The sequence below is a fragment of the Sorex fumeus genome, unplaced genomic scaffold, assembly GCF_029834395.1.
Source record: "Sorex fumeus unplaced genomic scaffold, SorFum_2.1 ptg000037l, whole genome shotgun sequence".
Lineage (NCBI taxonomy): Eukaryota > Metazoa > Chordata > Mammalia > Eulipotyphla > Soricidae > Sorex > Sorex fumeus.
The window spans coordinates 33,266,583-33,289,682 of NW_026606094.1; the positions used below are offsets into that span (position 1 = coordinate 33,266,583).

The 23,100-nt window shown below is 36.6% G+C and overlaps 1 protein-coding gene across 2 annotated transcripts in view; it reads right to left on the reverse strand.

Moving 5' to 3' along the window:
* The window catches only part of HGF (hepatocyte growth factor), an 81,526-nt gene that overhangs the window by 20,620 nt on the left and 37,806 nt on the right, over positions 1 to 23,100 (reverse strand). For both annotated transcript variants that reach the window (XM_056118592.1, XM_056118591.1), the window contains exons 8-11: positions 14,267 to 14,441; positions 10,387 to 10,514; positions 6,021 to 6,123; positions 4,447 to 4,580 (exon numbers count right to left, since the gene is read on the reverse strand). In XM_056118592.1, coding sequence (XP_055974567.1) covers positions 4,447 to 4,580; positions 6,021 to 6,123; positions 10,387 to 10,514; positions 14,267 to 14,441 — 540 coding nt within the window. The remainder of the gene's footprint in view (positions 1 to 4,446; positions 4,581 to 6,020; positions 6,124 to 10,386; positions 10,515 to 14,266; positions 14,442 to 23,100) is intronic.

Sequence of the window (23,100 nt, forward strand, 5' to 3'; positions counted from 1 at the left end):
TAATAATAATAATAATAATATCAATAGGTATACACTGGGCTGGAGTGATAGCACAGCGGTAGGGCGCTTGCCTTGCACGCAGCCAACATGGCCGACCCGAGTTTGATTCCTCCGCCCCTCTCGGAGAGCCCAGCAAGCTACCAAGAGTATCTCGCCCGCACGGCAGAGCCTGGCAAGCTCCCCGTGACATATTCGATATGCCAAACACAGTAACAACAAAATCTCCAATGGAGACGTTACTGGGCCCGCTTGAGCAAATCGATGAACAACGGGAGGGCCTTTACTTTACTTTCTTAGGTATACACACCATGATATGAAAACAAACGTTATATATTCTTTATTGTTAGATGGAGTTTCCTAAGTTGCTAATTTCCAGTATGCCAGTAGTGTTCAGTGGCTTCAGAACTGAACCCAACAATACCTGGTCACATGTACATGTAGGCATGTACCTTAGCCCACATATTATCTCTTCATCCCCTATATATGTGAATTCTTAGTTTCAATGCAAGTCAAAACTTTATGAACATCACCTATATCTTCAAGCAAACATTATGTTCCCATTCCCATCGAAAAATTTTTTGTAAATATTAAATTATCATTTACAAATTACTCATAATTTGTAAATTATATGAGTAATTGCTCAAATTGCTCTCTTTAGAGACCAATTAAGGGTTAAAAACATTGTTTATATATAGGATGTTTTATAGGATTTTGAATATAAAAGCATTTCAATTAAAAATACACAAATGGATAAATAAAAGAACTGTAAATAATAAACAGAAATTATTGTCTAAGACATTGTACTTGAAGCTTTTATCTACTTTGATACCAGTAGTTAATACTTGAGATTGTTCTAAGGTCTGCTGTGTATTTATAAGAAAAAAAATATAGTATTTCTAGTTCTCCATTTTAGCATATGTGATCATCTTGAAACATCTTAAATATTATTTTGCAGTTACTTTTTAAAATAAAAATATATTTTTCAAAATATAAATGTATAGTGTGAATATGACATATACATTCTCTGTGGCTGAATAATTAAAATGTTGATATTCTAAAGATAAATTTTATTAGGCTTTCATCAAGAGGAAAATGTAAATAAATCCTGGCTATAAATATTCATTACAAATATGACAGAGTAAAAATATTTACTGAAATTAATGTTCAGAATATATTGAAAGAAATGAGTTATCTGCAATAGCATTTAATCAAACACTAGAAACACCTTAAAGTCTTTCAACAGCACATTATTAACTTTTAGTTTTAAAATGTTAGTTGAAGATATTTTTTGAAAACTTATAAATTATAAGAGCTGTGTGTCAGTTAGGTATATAAACTAAATCATAGTTCTCTGGGATTCTAGGGAAGAGTTTTGCTCTTAACTATATTTTTTAAGTTATAATAAAGCCAGTTGCAGATTTTACAAATCTAAAATTCTATCAGTACAACAATATAAACAGTTCTAGAGTCAAATTGCCTCTTTCCCATCTTTCTATATCACTTTATATTCTATGATATTCCATTATTCTTAATGTTAAATGAAGATATAGAGAAATAAACCAGTATTTATAAAAATAATCCTTTAGTTACTTTTAAAACATTACATTTCCAGAGAGTTAGATTTGTTTGCTTGTTTGTTTTAGTGAGTGTTAAAACTTGAAAGATAACTTCCATGAAGGAGCTTGTATAGGACCTGCACAATTCTAACACGGGGAATAAGATGGGCATGAAAAATAGGCTAATGACTTTGAAATGGTATGATTGTAGCTAATTAAATAAGAAATATAATATGAAATGGAACTTATCTGAAAACAGATAAAAAATTTATTATTATAAAGAATTCTTGATTAAAATTAGGAAAGTTTCAAATGAATAACAAATATGCTTGATCAATATATCTGAGAAGTTTTATTTTATGTTAAAATTTAATGAACTAGTGTTTCTGCTATTGTTGAGAATTTATTTCTTTAATTTCATGTAAACTATGGAATATATGGGTTTGTGTTTTATATTTTAAAACACAGTATTTTAATCTCTATTTGAGGTGAGTGAGTGTTTTCCTGGTGACACTCATGGTTTCAGTGGCTAGTCCTGGCTCTTTTATCAAGATGGTCTCAAGGCAGTGCTTGGGAGAATAAAATGCAGTGCCCATGTGCAACATGGCGGAAAGATGCAGGGATCAAATCATGGTTGGCGTCATGCAAGGCCCTGTAATCTTTTTTTCTTCTTCTTTTTTTTAATTTTAGGCATGATGATTTACATATTAAATAGGGTTCCATAGGACATTCCAGCACCCTACCCTCTGCACAAGTGTCTGCTTCCCTCCACCACTGTCCCAAAGTCCCTCCCCTTCTTATGTGGTAAACTTTCTACTGAAGACTAGTTCTCATTTTCTATTGCCTTTTGGCATTGTTATTCCCCTACTGTGATTTCTGTACTTTTTATGTGTGTTTTCTGGACTATATCTGAGATGCGCAAGTTTACTTATCCCCTGCTCTACGCTCAGAGGTCACTCCTGGTTGGCCTGGAGAACTATATAGGGCGCCAGCAATCAAACCCAGCTAGTAGCATGCAAGGCAAGTGCCCTCCTACCTCCTTCACTCTCTCTCCAGCCCGTTTTAGTATTCCTTTTTATGTTGATCTTTTAAAAACTTATTTTAAAGGATTTGTTAGTGATTTTCCCTCACAGAAAAACTATCTTAAGTCAAACTCTACTTTTGATATTTGCTCCTTGAGGGGCGAGAGGAAGAGGACAGGCTATAACCAGCAGTGCTCTGGGAACATATGGAGCGCCAGGAATCAAACCCAGGTCAGTCGGGTACAAAGCAAACACCTTCCCTACTGCACTATGACTCTGTCCTCTCAAACAAAACTCTTAAAACAACTGTAGCACAGTCCTCCTATTGTTTATTGATTTGCTCAAGCGGGCACCAGTAATGTCTTACAACAAATTGTGAGACTTGTTGTTACTATTTTTGGCATATCAAATACATCATGGGTAGCTTGCCAGGCTTTGGCGTGTGGGTGTGATACTCTCGGTAGCTTGCTGGGCTCTCTGAGAGGGGCAGAGGAATCAAACCCAGGTCAGCCACATGCAAGGCAAACGCCCTACCCGCTTTCCTATCGCTCCAGCTTAAAACAAAAATATTATATAAAATAGTGTTTAAAGATGTTTTCTATAAACAGTGTTAAGAGATACATAGTATATTAAAATGGTCTCTTGCCATTGAAAATCTTTGTAAGAACTCTGATGACATTCTTCCATTTCAAGACGTTATTATATACTATACTATTCTCGATACTTGATGCAAGTGATTTTGAGTCCAACTCATATTTGGCAATGTCTGGAGGTGTGTTGACTGTTGTGACTGGAGGAATACGCAGTGGATAGAGTTAGGAACACCAGTAAACACCGTACAATGCGCAGCACAGACTCCTCCAACCAGATTTATCCAGGCCAGACTTCTATGATTGCCAAGACTGAAAAGCCCTGATTCATTTCCTGAAGTTATTTCCAGACCAGATTTCTAATTCACACTCAAAAGTAGCACTGTATTGAAAGAGCCTAATTATTCAGGACCTCATCAGATTTGCCACAAATAATCATTTTCTTCTTCTCAACCAAGTAGGTGAAAATGGTTCCTTCTATTTCCACGATCTCATTTTTATCTTATTAGTAAGTTTAAATGTTGTTTCTATTTTATTGAAACATCTTACTAGTCATCTAATATTCTAGATGACTCTTTTTATTTATCTTTATAATTGTTTTATATTCTAAATACATGAGTTAATTTATAACGAAGTATTTCAGGCATACATGTATAATACATATCTTTTACTGTACTGCAGTAAAATTTTTGTAACTATGTCATCCTGAGCTCGGGGAGGTGGGTGGAATGTGCCAGACTTCTTGGACTAGAGAGTGACTATGGGGGTTAGTTGCTTAGTTTGTAAGCAATCAACCATGATTTGATCCGTGGTGCCACATGTGGTCTCCTACTTCCCCAAACAATGCCAAGAGTGACCTAAAACTTACCTCCCCACCCCCAGAGAAGAAAGTTCCAAGTTTACAGTCTTGAACTAAAGACGTGAAAAGGAAATGGAAGCCCTATGATCTCAAGTCTGTTTATTGATCTCAACAGAGAGCTCTGTTACATTCAGAGACTGAACAGGTAATAAGTTGGTAACAGGCTACTGTCTTTCTAGCTCGGACAATTTTAGAATCATGGTCATTTATTTCATCTGGCTTCCAAATGGGAATTTTTAAACATACGCAGAATTTTTCCTTGTCAGGAAGAAAGATAAAATGATATGTGTGGATGTGTATTGCTGTCCTAAGTAGCTCAACCCACCTATATTATTTGCACTTCTCAAAAAGTTGCCAATGGAAAGAGATGCAGCATATTTAACACATGTCACCAAAAAACTCACACTAAATATACTTACAACGAGAAATAGGGCAATAATCCCAAGGAATGAGAGGATTCCCTGTGTAACACCAAGGACCGTGGGCATCATCATCAGGATTTCGGCAATAATTCTTATTCAGCTTACTAGCATCTGGTTCCCAGAAGATGTGTCTGCATAAACAATAAGCTCTGAACATCACAAGATACTCATTCCATCCAAGAGAAACAAAATACTACTGAGAAGATACAATCTTAAAGCATAACTTTCATAGAAGATAAAACACAAGCTGCAAGTTGGTGTGAATATTCGTGATGTTGTTTGAAATTAATTTGTTTTTAATTTTTACAGTTTAGGAACATGTCCTCTAAGCTAATAATCTGAGATGTGGATTGCATACTTACCAGAGATGCAATGATAAGCTATTTTGTTCCTTTGTTATATTTAATAAATACAGAACTATGGTAACAAAACTATTATGCACAGACATTAGAAACACTGTACAAACAAGGACACAGAGCAAAGAAGATCAAGGTTATAAAAATGCTAGAAGATACAAGCTACTGCAAAAGTACCTCTTCATATCTCAGAAGCTTAACAATTCACTACCCTCCTCATTATGTCACAGTTCAGGAAGAAATACTAAGAGGACTAATAATATGCCAGCAAAATAACTGAATTCTAACGTATTATGGAGCATATAATCATAAAATAGTTAATACATGATAGACATTTTACATATTACATAAAATCTCATTTTACATCTTGTATTATAAAGAAAAATATAACCATGTCCATTCAGTATTGATATTTACTTTAATGACATAAATTAAGTCAAATTTTACATTCTGAACAAAGAAAGAAAAAGTATACATCCAACTGAATTTGTTTTGAATTATTAAGTGCTACTTACCATACATGAATGTAAAGAATGTATCATTTATTTAATTTTCAAGAGTTTATAAATAGCCTTTGGGTCTATCTTTCCAAACACAAGTTTATATTCTGAACAAGTAATAATAGCAAACCTATCTATTTACTTCATGCACAATTTACTGAGACAGATTATGCTCTTTAAGAAAACTAAAATTTGAAGAACTTAATTTGTTCAAGGTCATATGACTTAGTAGTTGAGCAAGAGTTTGAATACATAGTTCTTTCATGAATCAGTGTTCAAAATCAGCATGCAGTTTCACTCTCTTACAAAATTTACATGTCAATAATAAAGATACATAAGAAAGTATGATTTTATGTTTCAATAGTTAAGTAAATATTTAAGGTATGTATATAATTATATTTATTTTATAAATTACTATTAATAAGTAGTAAGTAATTATAAATACACTATATAGCAGAAACTCTTAAAATACTATATTTACCACTTAATGTACATGATCTTTCAAATTATTGTCAATTTTTTCTATGTACATATAATCTCTTTTGTGTGGAATCTTGAATGTGGAATCAAAATACACGCCAAATTTTTGTTGGTAATCCCTGTAGTACCTACCACAGTATATGAGTAAAAATATACTAAATCGAATCACTTATTGAAATTTTTACCTTGCAATGATATATAAGAGAATTATACTGAAAGAAAGAAATCTACACACCTGTGTAAGTCTTCCATGTTCTTGTTCCACATTGAACATGTTAGTCCAGATCGTGTTTTGGATAAATTGCCCATATAATTTTTGCCATTCCCACGATAACAATCTAAACATAAATTATATCAAAAAAAGAACAATAAATACTGGAAAACATACAACAAAAGTTTTTTTTTTTATTTGTTTAATTTTGTTTTTTGACCATACCCAGCCACGCTCATGGCTATGTTCCTGGCTCATGAGTTGAGGGATCACTCCTGGTATGATTCAGGGGGCCATATGGAGTGCTGGAGAAGGAAAATGTAAGGAACATGCAAGGCTGACCTAGGTCAATCATATGCAAGGAATGTGTCCTACCTATTGTACTATCGCTCATGTTACAAATATATGAATTCATGAATATTGATATTGACAAAAAGATTTAATCAAAGCACTCTGACATCATGCAAGTCAAACATTAAGATAAGTCAGATTAATGTGTACTTTTAGCCATTTTTTTCTTTTCACAGATGAAAATGTATGCATCAGATTAAAGATGTCATATTTGTTTTAAAAATGAAAGCGTGGCAATGTCATGTGCATACGTTTCTACAGAGCATTCTAGGAAAAAAAACCTGAAAATAAAAAGGATAGGATTTGCTTGACAAATTACAGAGAGAACACATAGTTATTGTTGGCACAGAACAGTCAAGATAGATATTGGCCAGAGATGGGGTCAGAGAATAATTGGGCTATAATTATATAGAACTTGTAGAAAAATGAAGGGGTTTAAACTGTTCAGGATAGACTGTTATCCAGAAAGAGAAGAAACCTGGGCCAGAGAGATAGTACCATGCCCAGGGCACTTGCCTTGCACGCAGCCAACTCAAGTTAAATCCCTGATACCCCATATGTTCCCTGAGCCATGAGTGACCCTTGTGCTCAGAACCCGAAGTAACCCCTGAACACTATCAGATGTGGCTCCCCCCCCAAAAAAAAAACAAACAAACAAGCAAACAAAAAAACCCAACAACCAAAACAAAAAGCGAACAAAAACAAAAGAAAAAACTCTGTTATAGAGATCCCGTGTGAGAAGATAAATAAGTTGATTCATGAGATGTAAATTGGCAGGGGCACCCTGGAGCTCCTTGGGAGCCCAGGAGTCACCATTAGTGTTAAGCTGTTATGTGGGGCAGTGGTGCAGGGACTATCAGGCCCACACTGTGATGCTGTCCTATGAGTGATTCCTCCAACCCCACATCACTTAAATTTTTACAGATTATTCTGGCTGCTGTCTAGAAAATAACCAGAACTTCTGACAAAGATCAAAACAGAGCTTAGATTTTCAATAATTCACGTGCGATTGCAAAATGATAGGAATGTGGATATTAGCAATACAGTGATGGAAGGTGGAATAAATTACTTTTGTACTTAGAAATATGGATATCAATGAAGAAAACAGCTGTGGATAAAGCAGAGGAAAGTCAGTTTGAAGTAGGTTTTAAAAAGAAATAATTTGTTAAAGATTAATAGTAATCATAGGCTTTAGACATTTCTTGCATAATGAACTGGAAGTAACAATTCTTGAATAAGTATGCTCTTTCATATAAATTTACCATGATGATCATGGTAATAGTCAACCTTATATCATCCTAATAATACTAGGGAAACTTAAAGCTTCACTACTTTAAATTTGTAAATGCATTTACATATTTTAACTTTTCATTACAGCCATTTTTCATTAACAATTCTGAATGCTGTTATAGAGGACAGAGGGGAAGAGTCTCCTTTCAATCAGTTTCACTGTTCTTTGGCAGATTTAAAAGGTCAGTTAGAAATAAATTTGAAACCAGTAATTAAGAGATTGGGTACCAGCTGGATCTTCTGTTTCTGTCTTGCCCTCCTATTTGCTGCTAATTTATAAGGGTGTGAGCAGATGAGAACAATGGCTGTAAAAGCTTCTGCTTTATATTATATATATATTATATATAAAATGTATATTGTTTATCATACATAATATATATAAACTGATACATGAGTTTCTGATTTACACAATATATATTTGTACATGGGCCAGAGCAACAGCACAGTCAGTAGGGCGTTTGCCTTGTACGAGGCCGACCTGGGTTCGATTCCTCCGCCCCTCTTGAAGAGCCCAGCAAACTACTGAGAGCATTCTGCCCCCACGGCAAAGTCTGGCAAGCTACCTGTGACGTACTCAAAATATCAAAAACCATAACAAGTCTTCCAATAGAGATGTTACTGGTGCCCGCTCGAGCAAATCGATGAACAACGGGAGGACAGTGCTATATTTATACATAATATACTTATACATTTATACATAATCACTGTCACTGTCATCTTGTTCTTCATCGATTTACTCAAGCGGACGCCAATAACATCTCTATCTGTCCCAGTCCTGATATTTTAGCAGCCTCTCCTTACTCGTCTTTCCCAACAATTGGAGGCTCTTTCAGGGTCAGGGGAATGAGTCCTCTTATAGTAACTGGTTTTGGCATATAAAGTACGCAACGGAGAGACGGAGAGCTTGCCAGGTTCTGCCCGTGTCGGTGGGATATCTCAGTAGCTTGCTGGGCTCTCCGAGAGGCATATATATATATATATATTTTTTTTTCTATGATTCGTTGCCTACTGTCTGAACTCCATCAAACATGGTGTGGTAATCTTGGAAAATGGGTAGGAAGTGTCTTACGATGTGTTGTACAGGGTCTGGGAAGCAGCCTGGAATGTGGCAAGGGTTGGGTAGTGGAGGTCGGCTGCCGAGGCTGGGTCCCTTGGGGAAGGGAGGGCTCTCGGCTGCCGCCTCTGGGGTGCTCCGAGTGAAAACAGTCTGGCGTGGAGTCTTATATATAGATACATAATATATCTATTTATATATAGATAATTCTAGAAATATATTGTTAGACGTGTTTTATTAGGTTTTTTTATAATATATTCTTAGAAAAAGTAACTAATAAAATATGAGAATTTAGACTTTAAATGTTAACATTTTATTACTGATCAACTCATTTAAGTCTATACATTAACAAATTAAATATCTGGGGAGATAGTACAGGGAGTAAGGTGCATGCCTTTCATGTGGCTGGTCTGAGTGGCCCCAGCACCACATATGATCCTCCACCACTGAGCAAAGCCATGAATACCCCTGAACACTTCCTGATCCTCAAAATTCCCAAAACAAAAAATAAATTAAATAGAATACTTTTAAAGTTGATGTGCTTTTACACTTTATAATCAAACGCAATTTTCATTGATCTAACATGAAGAGTGTTTAATAGTCACCTCTTAAATATGGGATACCACTTCAGAATAATGGACAATGATTTAGTTTGTTTTGGGTTTGGGGTCATAATCAGTGATACTCACAGTTTACTCCTGACTCAGTGCTCAAGGAACTTTATGTGGTGCCAGAGATTCAACCACAGAGGGCCAAATGTAAGGTAAGCACCATAACTCCCATACTATAGGAATTATTTATACTATTCTCTGGCTCAGGAAAAGTATTTTATCATTGTTATTATTGTTATTATTGGTTTTTTGCTTGTTTTTTTAAATGTAGAACTGCAACATAGCCCAATTATTCTCTGACTTCATTTCTTGCCACCTCCCTTGACTGCTCTGTGCCATTACAAATATATGCTGTCTCTCCAAGTTTTCAAGGAGTCTCGCACCTCATATCCTTTTCATTTTCAGTTTCTTCCTAGAATGATCTTTTAAAATGTAAGCACATGACACAGGCTATCTCCTTACTTGTTACATGTCCTCATACCATGTTACATACCATGTTACGTGTCTTTATACCACGTAAGATCTTCCCAAACCACTTAAATATAAAATAGCAATAGTCAGTCTCCTACGCCCTGTGCATTTTTCTTTCTAGCACTTACCACAAACGAGTGTTCTCACCACCATGCTTGCTTTTTTTTTCTTGGGTCACACCTGGCAATGCACAGGGTTCACTTCTGGCTCTGCACTCAGGAATTAATCCTGGCAGTGCTCAGGAGTCCATATGGGATGATGGGAATTGAACCCGGGTTTGCTGTGTGCAAGGCTAACGCCTTACCCGCTGTGCTATCGCTCCAGCTAACACCATGCTTGTTTTTCCTGTTCTGTTTGCTGAAAATTAGTTCCATAGGACTTTTTGTATTTATTGATTTAACCCCAGTGCCTAGAACTGTGTCTGGAACTACTGTATATACAGAGAAATGTTGAGCAAATAAGTGCATTTAAAAAATACGTAACACATGGTGATTTTGTTTGTTGATCAGCATCACCAGTGCATTAAGAAGTAGAACTTTTGATGTTACGTGAGTCCTCAAAGACATTTCCCCAGAACTGAATCAAGCCCATATTGCAAAAGGTCAACTATTACCTTGTCCACTTGACACGTCACATTTTGGAATTTGGGAACAGTAGCCAACTCGGTTGTTTGGATCAGTGGTAAAACACCAGGGTGACTCAGCCCCGTCTGGATTTCGGCAATAATTTTCTCTTAAGTCCCTAATGAGAACAAGCATGTTAATGTGAGTGGCTGAGTTCTTCTCATTACTGTGAAGTCATCACTATTATATTTCTAGAATTTCAGAATGTATGGAGATATGTAAACAGAGTTCTAAGTTTTAGACTTAAGACAGAGAAATTTAGAATTCAGTATATACAACTGACACTGACTGCATGAATGTAATAAATGCTGCCAGATATCAGTATTCTTTTGTTACAAACACTTCTGCTTCCTGAAAGAGAAATATTATTACATTCTTCTAACTCGTTCTCAGACTTGGACTCCTAACTGTTGGAATTTTTAAAAAACTAGCCTGTTATTTATCACATTTCTCTCTTCATATATAATGTAGAACAAAATACATTCCTCTTGGCAAAAGAAAAGCTATTATTAATAATCATTTTCTACTCTCATTTAAAATAGCAGTGAGCCTATTTAAACTTGTACAACAAAAAAGAAATATTTCTTCTTTGAATTTTGTATTTAATTTATTTAATTTGTTTTTTTTTATTTGTTAGTTACAAAGTCACTCTTTTAATTTGAGGGGTTCTTTTTTTGTCAGACCATATGATGCTTATAGGTTACCACGGAACTAGGGTCACTGCATGCAAGGCAAGCATCTCAAGTCCTATACTATCTCTCTAATGTAGTAGATTTTTTAATAAGAAAAACTACCTAAGAGTTTATAAGCATTAATATAAAATCAAGGCATAATTATAACAAAACTACTATATGAATTGTCAATATAGGACATGTACATTACTTTACCAATTAATAATTGAACACTTAAAGTTCTAAATAAGAAAATACTATATTCTCTCTGTGTAAGCCTAATATAAGGTTCACATTGAATAAAATGTGGAATTTATGATTTACTTTCTTGAACTTGTATTTGACTAGGACAAAGCATATTCTTTCCATAAATACCCCCCAGTAATCTAACTAAATTAATATTCAATCTTTTAAACTACAGTTTTTGCATCATTTAGGTCCAATAGAAGTATTATAATTTGATTAATACTCAAAGGAATCATTAGAAAATGAAAATAATTTAAGAAAGAAGCTTGCATTGACTAATAACAAAATCAAAAATACTATTTAGCTATATTGGTCCTGACACAAGAATGTTATTGATGGTTGTTAGAACACTGATTTCCAATAGTTGAAATCATTGTATATAATGTTCATTATTATAACTCATATTGCAGTTTTTAGCCTTGAAAAAAATTTTTTTTAACTAGAAAAGTTGAATAAAATATACCATTTATTTTAACAAATTGGTATTAGCTAATGTTTTAAATTTAGTTGGTACAAAATTTGCACAATAGATTTTGTGTAATATTTATACAATTTTCTTTTTAATGAGCAACAGCACTGTCCTCCTATTGTTCATCAATTTGCTCGAGCAGGCCCAGTAACGTCTCCATTGTGAGACTCCGTTGTTACAGTGTTTGGTATATCAAATATGTCACGGGTAGCTTACCAGGCTCTGCCATGAGGGCGAGATACTCTCGGTAGCTTGCTGGGCTCTCCGAGAGGGGCGGAGGAATCGAACTCGGGTCAGCCATGTTGGCTGCGTGCAAGGCAAACGCCCTACCTGCTGTGCTATTGCTCCAGCCCAGAGTTAAGTTATTTTGGCTTGTTAATTTAAAGCAACAAAATAAAGATAAAAAGTTATCAAAAACCTTTATGCTAATTTCCTTTTTTATGTATATTAGATGGGAGACAAACTCAATAGTACTGAAGGCTACTCCCAGCTTTATGCTCAGGTCTTGCTCAAAGGAACCTGGGGTGCGGAGATCAAACCCAGGGCTCCCACATGCAAAGTATGCACTCCAGAATCTGCTATCTTCACAGCCTATGTCTATTTTAAAACCTGTATCTTTAAACACTTCATTAATCTAGATTAAGCAAGAATGAGAATTGAGTTTTGTTCAAGTATTTTTCTTAGTTATTTCTCTTCCCTTGAAGAATTATTTATAATTACTTAGACAAATTGTGAAGTATAAGATTCATGTGGATTCATTAAGACAGTATTTTTCATCTCTAGTATTTAAAAGTGGTGTCATTTTTAAGAAATCTAAAGGATTATGGCAAATAAAGCTATATAATTTACCAGTATACTATTCTCTGCCTGACTACAGACAGTAACTCTGAGAAAAATGTTGAGTTAGGTTTTTACCAGTTTTATAACACTGCTAAATTTTTCCTTTTGATATGTATGTGTTTGGGGTTATTTTGCCAAGTAACCAGGAAAGAATGTCTTTAATTCTGGTAAAATGAAACAGTTAAATGATTGAAAATTACATTTCAACTATGAAGTATATGAATCAAACACCTATAAACATTTTTTCTAATGGTAAAAGTATAAGATAAGTTTCACTGGGTATTTAACATATAGGTATTCTTATTTAAGAAAGACAGTCTTTTAAAGTTAACAGTAAGTAAAATAAAAGACACATTGTTTCATTTTTCTTCACTAACAAATATTTGGTTTCTCTGATTTTTTATTGGTGAGGTGGAAAACACATGGATCTGAAAGAGAAAGTTGTGCATTAAATGAGAAAAACAAACCCAGAATCACAAGTATACATTTGTTATTGCGCAATAATAAAAGATGGATACGTACTATCTAAGCAAATATCATGAGTTAACCAAAAAAACAAAATGCCATAAAATATCTCTCCTCTGATGGATAGACCAAATAATACTCATAGTTCTCCATCTTGAAATGTTAAGTTCTCTTATTAAAAGCCAATTATATAAGCCAATATATGTTATTTATAGTTTCTATTTTAACAAAGTCACTATGAATGACAGGTGTGTTATACATTTTGAAGCAATCATTTTATGTTCCTCATAACAAGGTGGACAATTTAAAAACATATGGCAGTGTGGCCATGTCTGCCAAGTGGTAAAATAAAAGCAGCAATGACAAAGGCATGAACTATAAAACTGACATGTAAGGGCAATTTCTTTCATGTGATAGACCCTAAAAGTTCTTGTACTGCCCTGCTTTGTAACGCAAATCTAGAAATAACAGACATTCATGTACAATTTTTAAAGTAATTTTTTGGTTCAGGGCACAATTTTATTAATTTGCAGTGTTGGCTGATCAAGTATGCCCCTTCGTACAAGAGAAAAATCTCCCTAAAGTTAATCTGAAAATTTAAGAAGACACTTCTTTAAAACTTGCCTGATTATAATTATCATGATTTGTGATCAGATCAACTGTGATCGAAACCTAAGGACGTTCACAGTTCACAGTATGGTACTGGAAGCTGACTTAGAATCAATTAGGGAGCCTACTAAATAAACGCATGTCTGAGATTCAAATCACAGACTTAAGAAATTCTGGTTTGCAGGGGTGTGGAAATGTGAGAGCACACATTTTACGCATATAAGGTCCAGATTTGATCTCCAATTCTGATGAGGAGATTTAAAAAAAAAAATGAGTCTCTGGACCCAGTCATGCCTGACAACCACGAGATTCTTCAGTGTTCTCAGACAATCAGAGAGCCAAGGATAGAACTCAGCAACAGATTATATGCCTTACACATAGAAGACCCAAGTTCAATCCCTTGCAACTTTCAAAAAAGTCTCTGGGTGCATGAACCTGCCTTTTAACTGCTGATCGTCCCTGGGATGTAGATATTTTAAAGAGCCCTAACACAGATGTAAGTAAAAAGTAATTCCTCGGTCTCATTACCCCAAGGTCCTATGGAAATTTAAATCCATCCCATTTACTCACTTGCACTTGAAATTTTCAGGAGTTACGGAATGCTGGTGAGGATACTGTGAATCCCAACGTTGACATGGGATTCCATTCCAGATGGTATTGATGGTTCCCCGGTAACCTTCACCTTGACCTTGAATACATTCAGTCGTTTCTACTGGGACATTTGTGTCATTCACAGTACTGTGAGCTATTAGCATGAAGAAACAGAATTTTAAATAATACCCTTCAATTTTTCATCTACCTCTTGGATTCATTTGCAACTGTATTACCAGAGTTTTCTATTATGTAAGTTTTTATAATAGAGCACTAAAACTTTTATCATTATGACTATGTCACTCAAGTTTAAATAAGACAATGCAATAAACACAACTATGAGATTTCCCCATTTATAAAATAGAGTTTGGAAAAGTCTCATCTATTAGTACTTGAAATTCCAAACTTACATTAGTTTGAAAAAGTTTCATCTATTAGTACCTGAAATTCCAAACTCTATTTAGTTAAACACGACTTGTAAAGTTTCTCTATCTTTAATATTTAATTACGACATACATTTTCTACAAAACACATTTGTTTAGCACTGTAGCACTGTTCTCCCATTGTTCATCAATTTGCTCAAGCGGGCCCAGTAACATCTCCATTTTGAGACTTGTTGTTACTATGTTTGGCATATCGAATATGTCATGGTAGCTTTCCAGGCTTTGCCATGCGGGTGAGATACTCTCGGTAGCTTGCCGGTCTCTCCAAGAGGGGCGGAGGAATCGAACCTGGCTTATCCGGGCTGAGTTGGCTGAGTGCAAGGCAAACATCCTACCGCTGTGCTATCACTCCAGCCAACATTTCTTTAGAAATTGAAAAATATATAAATTTATATAAGACAATAAGGATATTTAAAACACTTTGCTGCAAATTTTGTCACAAAATATTAGGAAGTTCACCGAGATAACTGAAATGGTTGAGTACATGCATACTATGTATATAGCCCAGAATCTGATAGCCAGCACTGTATCAGAGCACCATGACAATGATCCCAAGAACAGTCTTGTGGTGACCCTGGTGACCCCCAAGCACTACTGTGTCCAAACTCCTGATTGTAATATAGGCTGCTTATCACTAGAAGCGGTCCTGGGCTCCCCAGCAATTGCTAGCTATGGACCCTTTAAAAATAATAAAGCAAATAAAATTAATGTTAGTACAGACAAAGTATTTATAATAATTTAAATCTCCAATATTTAAAAAAATTATGTATTTGTAAATTTATCTGGGGTGGGGATGGGAGGATTGAGATACATCCAGACATGCCAGGATGGAGCCAGGGTTGGCTGCAAGGCAAGCACCTTAATCCCTGAGCTAACTCTCCTGCCCCTTCAATTAAATTCAGAACACCAAACTAGTATATTCTTAAAAAAATTATTTGGAGGCATTTCCCCCCTGTATTCCACAATAACATATATGCTGAATAAAAAATATTTCTAAAATGAATTCACAATTATATTTTAAATTGTATTGATTTAATACATACACTAGTAATGATACTTATTATTAATTTACTCCACTCACTTAAATATATTCAATACTACTTATTTTTTCTTTTTAACCGACTAATATTTTTAAAAACACAAAACAGTTGTTCCAGATAAAATTTATTTCTTGGGACCGAAAGATAGTACAGCCGGTATAGTGCTTGCCTTGAACATGGCTGGCCTGGGCTGATATCAGAAGCACTGCCAGGAGTAATTTCTGAGAGCATGGACAGGAGTAACCCTTGAGCATCACCAGGTGTAACCAAAAATACAACAACAACAAAAAAATACATATCTCTTTCTAGTCCAACAATTTGAAAATTCTACCATAAAGATCTTGAAACTCAACTCAATGTAAAAAATTTGAAAGTGCCAACTTAAATTTTCTTTTAAAATAACTTTTATTTATTTGTTCATTGGTTAGTGGACCACACCCAGCTGTGTTCAGGGATCACTCCTGGCAGTCTCGGTAGACCACTGTCATGCCCGGAATAGAACTCGGGTCAGTCATCTGAAGCAAATATTCTACCCAATATAGTATGTCTCAAGCTCCGAAATTAAATTTTCAACAAAAGTGATCTCATTATGTTTTTTTTCCTCAAGAAAAAAATACCTCAAAAATTCTAGAGAAATTTAAATTCGCATATTTTTCTAAAGCACATAAAAATGTTAATGGTTCAACCATGAGAGCCAATGTTATTATAAGTCCCAGTTATCTCTATAATTTCAGTGGCCATACAGGATATCTCTAGATAAAACTCGAGTAGACATCCTCTAAAGTTTGAATAACTATCTTTGATAAATCCTTTCTAGTACTGTTGTGCCATTTCTCCAAGAGTGTGGTCAGAATTAGACATGTCATCAAAAGTGAGGGATGTCTTATGAAAGTGTTTCATATTTATTGGTATAAATTATTTTATAGTGACTCTCCAATTACATCTAATAGATTTTATTCTCACAGATAAGTATTACTTTATGCAACTGAATGCTCAGTTTCATGGAGTTCCATGAAAATTCAGTAAAGCCCTAGTTTAGAGTTATCCTATGAATCTGCTTGAAAGGGCAGAGGGATAAACATTCCAACTACGTTGTATGTATAAATTTCCACAAATTATCTTTAAAAATTTTACTTCAGCTCATTTTAAATGTGTTCAGTTTTTTGGCTTGATTTCAGTCAAGAAATGTTGTAAGTGAGAAATACCACCAATTAAAAGAAAATTCAAATAGAGAAGAGGACATGGCCAGTGTTGAAGCCTAAAATGGTCAGTGACAGGTGATGGCTTAGGGATTAATTTATATTGCTACCAAACATACATATGTATATATATTTGTGCGCATGTACATATGTATATATACATATAAGGGCTGGAGCGATAGCACAGCGGGTAGGGCATTTGCCTTGCACGCAGCCAACATGGCCGACCCGAGTTCGATTCCTCCGCCCCTCTCGGAGAGCCCGGCAAGCTACCGAGAGTATTCGATATGCCAGACACAGTAACAACAAAGTCTCCAATGGAGATGTTACTGAGCCCGCTCGAGGAAATCAATGATCAACGGGAGGGCCTTTTTACCTTTATAATCAGTTCTATAGAAATAAAATTTACTAAACTTAGAAACATTTTATATATACAAAGTTATTGATGATTAACAAATCCACTATGATTTGGGGACCTTCCAAAGCAGTGCTCAGGGAGTTGAGGGGTTACTCCTAGAGATACTTGGCCAACTAGACCAGAAAGTTTAATGCTAAGGGCCCAAGGATGTAGGCCTGGCAGTGCTGTCACTGTAGCAGTATGGAAAGGCATTGGGGCGCAGTGTGTGTGTGTGTGGGGGGGGGGAATATAGCAAGGGATATGTTTCTGGGGATCAAATTTCCTCCTTCAAGGAATGTATCCATGATCCCCGTACTATCTCTCCCACTAAGTCATCTATGATTTTAATATTATCTAAAAGACTTAGGTCGCTTAGATAAAATAATAATGAATAGTCAAGCCTTAAGTCATTTAAAGAGACTAAGCAAGTGTGTGTGTGTCTGTGTGTGTGTGTTTATAATGAACTTGTGTAAATAGTGATGACCCTAAGATAAATGGTAAAACTTTCTATTCACTTATTTTGTTATAAAAGCAAGTAATTATCCCTAGAATTTTATCAAGTAATGCTTTGCCGTTTTTGTTTTTATATTTGGGCCATTAGTTGTGCTCAGAGCTTACCATTCCTGGCTCTGTGCTCAGGGATTTCTTCTGGTAGACTCCAGGGACCATATGGGATTCTATAGATACAACCCAGGTTGGACATGAGCAGTGCAAGTACCCTGCCCAAATTGCTATAGCTAGTCTCTAGTTTAAACTTTTCTTAAAGAAGAAATGTTTTAATTTCCTTTTTCCAAGGACTTGTGCTCATGGGCAGCAAACCTATAATCTGAGGCCAGACATAGAGTCTAGACATTGGAGACAGCAAGAAATCAGCAGCCATACAAAAATATTTCCATTTATCTCATGAACTTTTGTTGCTTGTTAGTTTTCCGTGTGTGTGTGTGTGTGTGTGTGTGTGTGTGTGTGTGTGTGATTTGTTTACTGCTTATCCATTTTCCTTAAGCATTATATTACTCTGTGAACAGGTATACGAGAAACCCAATTGTGATGAGTTTCAATGTCATTCCAGACCACTTTCAGCTAGTCATTGGCCCATCATATCCCTCTGAGAACTGAACTGAAGACTAAGCTCATGAAAGATAAATATAATGTGCTTCTTGAATACTAGCATGATTGGCAACACACAAAAATAATGAAAACAAATGTTGTTGGGAGCCTGTGCTAGTTAAATATTAAGAAAGTTCTTGTCCTGGGGACGTGTTGTCTAAAGTCTGGTTTATAGAAACCATTGTCTTGGGGTTACACATTCTAAGAGCTGACTTTCTACTTTTTCTAGTGGGCTCTTTCTTTTGTGGCAGAACATGTTGCTCCGCTCCTCTCAGACAGCCGGGCAAGCTACTGAGAGTATCTTGCTGCACGGCAAAAACTGGCAAGCTACCTGTGATGTATTCGATATGCCAAAAACAGTAATAACAAGTTTCACAATGTTACTGGGCCCACTGGAGCAAATTAATGAACAACGGGAGGACAGTGACAGTGACCAATATATAACCAAGGAAAATATCATTGAAACTATGTAACTATAGAAAAACATCATTGATGTCTAGAAACCCAGTACATTCCAAACTTATGTATCCTGAACATTCCTGTATATTTTTCCAATGTATGCTTCCTTCTAGAGACCTATGAAAGTCTGTTGCTTGTTCAATAAAGATGCTGCATGAGCATTGCTTGTCCAGCTCTCCTTACCCCGTTGCCCTTCTCCCTTTGCCTCAGAGACCCTGTTCGACTTACCGGGACTTGGTAAAATATGACATTTAAATATGATAAAGTGTTTGGTCATTGTGTAATGGAATTTCCAGGAATGAAAGCAAGTTGAGAGAGTGGTTTCATCTATACATAAGGCAGGTTGGAGTCAAAACTTTGTGTGTGTGGGAGAGTGTAAAGTCTTATGCCTGTAGTATCAATATAGGATTATAACCGGAAGAGTCAGTAACCATAGGTAATCACATGATTATCAAAAACTATAAAGATAAATTATAAAATGAAAATATGATGATAGTTTTCTAATTTGAGGGTAAAGCTTACAAATTTGAAAAGCTTCTGAAAAAAGACATCAATATTTCTAAGTCAAAGTAAAGATCACTTGGGGGTACGGTGCTGTCAGCAGGTCTGTACCTGTGAGGCGAGTGTATCAGCAGCCTGATAGCACTGTCAGATTTTCAGATACCCCAAAATTGATACTACGCCTTTGGCCAGACCCCAAAAAATTGGGGAAAAGTTTACCACGAAAGTAAACGGCCAAAAGTTAGGTATGTGGGAGATACACCCACAAACAACCTCTGGCTCAACTATATAATTGGAGGCATGGCCTCTCTGGTTCCTGGTTGAACTGCTTGACGGCCATGATCCCAGAGAGTCAGAAACAAATCTCGGAAAACAAAGGCTTTTGGCAGAAATGCATCCTGTTCCTACAGTAGGTTACTGGTGCTGGGCCACTCCAGGTGGGAATAGGTTTCGTGCCTTGGTCTGTTCCCCCTGGCAGCCCGGTGACTGCCATCCTCCAGAGGCCACTGGACAGTCAGGTTTGGGCCTGTAGTGACGAGACACGCGGTGCCTCACCAGATGGGGGCCATCTCATGACCTCGGTAGGGCATGAAGGATGAGCTGGTACCACCCCCCTCATCCCAATGAAAGCCCAAGTCGCCGCTTACAAACGGCCTCTCTGACTCCTGATCAAGCTGATTAAGGGTCATAATCCAAGAGACTCAGAAACAAATCTCGAAACCTAGCGGCTTTTGGCAGAAATGCATCTGGACTGCATACAACGTGGCCACTGCCTCAGAGCTTATTGGAAAGCCAGGTATGAACCGGTGGTGATTGGGGCAACTGCAGTCTCATGGGAAAGGGGGTGGTACTGGCTCGTCCTTCTTGCCCTGCCGAGGTCACGAGTTGCCCCCCACAAGCAGCTCTCCGGCATGGCCATGGCTCCAGAGGCAAAAGGACTTAATCCAGAGCCCGGCAGCTTGCGGCAGAAAAGTGAATGGACCATGCCTTAAACCACGGTGCCATGCCTCCCCGGGAGGGAAAGGCTGTTTCTCTGTACCGCCTTTCGCCCCACCCCCACCCCCCGGACGGCAGCAAGGTGGCCGCCACCTCAGAGCTTATTGGAAAGCTAGGTATGAGCCGGAGTTGACGGGGCAACTGCAGTCTCATGGGAAGGGGGGTGGTACCGGCTCATCCTTCACGCCCTACCGAAGTCATGAGATGGCACCCATGAGTGGCTGTCCAGCAGGCCATGGCTCCAGAGGCAAAAGGACTTAAACCAGAGCCCGGCAGCTTGCGGTAGAAAAGCGAATGGACCATGCATTATACTATGGAGCTATGCCTCCCCGGGAGGGAAAGGGTGTTGCTCCCTTCTGCCTCCCCCCCACACCCCCAGCAGCAAGATGGCCACCACCTCAGAGCTTATAAGAATGCCAGGTATGAGTTGGTGTTGAGGGGGCAACTGCAGTCTCTTGGGAAGGGGGGCGGTATCGGCTCGTCCTTCACGCCCTACCGAGGTCACGAGTTGCCTCCATGAGTGGCTCTCTGGCACAGCCATAACACCAGACACACAGAAACCAATCTCGTAATTATCTGGCTCTTTGCAGAAATCCAAAATCACAAGGCTGCTATTGCAGCCACACAAGATTATATAATTCTCATAACCAGCTATAGAAAACAAAGTATTTCACCATGCCTTTTCAGCAATTCTGATTTTTTGGGGTGAAATTCTAAACAATAATGGTGCATCTTTTGTCGAAATAATGAATGTAATCAATGTAGAGAAGAGTTAAGTAGAAATCTGCCTCACAGGCATTGGGAGGCGTGGGGGTGGGAGGGGAGGTATATTGTGGTTCTTGGTGGTGAAAAATGAGTAATGGTGAAGAGAGAGGTGTTTGATCATGACCGAGACTTAAACCTGAAAGCTTAGTAACTTTTCCCACAGTGATTCAATAAATAAATATAAGAAGAAAAAAATAAATAAAATTATGAAAAAATAAAAGTAAGGTCAAGTTCATACCCAATTCAATCAGCTAATCAGTGACTGAATAAATAGCAGTACTCCTACATTAAAAAGAAAAAAGTAAAGATCACTTGTTCTAAAATATCAAGAAAAATATTTATCTGCTCATTGATCCCTCCCTGCCCCAAGCAGAGAGTCCCAGCAGCCGAAGACCTCCAGAACCAGTCACAACCATCATGAGTCCACTCTCCACACACATGAAGGAACTGGCAGAGGAACATAGGCATGTGGGTCCCGGGGCTGAGATCTCCAAGCCTGCTAGGATAGGGGCTAAGCATCCTCCACCCAGATCCTCCAACTTCCAGTAGGCAGGGGTCACACCCACCAACTGCCCCCAATGCCAGGTAATATCATCAAGGGCCAAGACCCAGAGACTATAAAACCCAGCTCCCAGCTCTCTTATTATCTCATTCTTACTTTGGACAACCTGGCAGGCTACAGAATGTAATCTGCCCACATGGCAGAGTCTGGCAAACTCCCCATGGCATACCCAATATGCCAAATACCAGTAACAATGATAGGTCTCATTCTCCTAACCCTGAAAGAGCCTTGAATATGGCACTTTTTTAAATCTCAAGGTAGGAAGAAGGAGACGTTACTGGTGCCTGCTCGAGGCAATTGATGAACAACATGATGATTGTGATCGTGATCGTGATAGTAATCCATAAAAACTTTAGCACACCATTCAGAGACTTGAATTGCTAGTAAAATATGCAAATAAATTTTATTTCAAGTTTTTTACTTTTAAAAGTAGCATCAGAAAACTCTCATCATTTGAACCATAATGAAGAGGTTCTTCTCCTAAACTTGTACTAATTATATTTAATAAAGTATAAAATCTTGAATATATTAGACATTCGATAAAAAGAAACAAGTCAAAATACTTAAAATGAAACCCAAATATTTGGAATTAAATTATTTGCTTACTTGATTCTAATTTTGAGGTAAAAAATGAAAACTTTTTTAATTCCCCACAATTATAGAACATAAAACATTACTACACTTTAATAAAATACAAATCATATTGAACAAATATAATTTTTCTTAGGCCTTAATATGTAGGTTTTTTAATATTATGTTACTGTAGTGGAAATTCCATCAGTCTGTTGCATTCTCTCAAAAAAGCCTAACTTATGAAAGACTCTAAAAACTGATAGACTATTATAAAAGAATGTAAAATATTGTAATTATTTTTGTCTTTCGTTTTAAGAATATATAACTTTAACATTTCTAACCTCAAACAATGACATTTTTATTCTTGTCTTTTAATTAATTGGAAATACTTATGGTTTTAACTGTAAAATCATAGCATTCAGCTAGCATTTTTAACTAGGATCGAGTCTTCTGAAGTTACTGCATCTGTATTTATCACAATTTACATCAGTTGCTAGAAATGATGCCATAAACAAAAACTACATATTCTGTTGGCAAAGCATGGGAGAAATCATGAAGGCAAATAAAGATATATTAGTATAATAAGCTGACGAATTTTAACCCATAAATAAATGTTAAGAGTTATGACACTTCATGCAGCTTTTTAATAAATATTATCTGATGAGGACTCTGATGAATGATTTATCCAGAAAGCATTTAACTGTGATATAAATGTGTTGTCTTTGCTGCCCACATACATACTTACTACTCAAGCAAAATGAGTTATTCCTG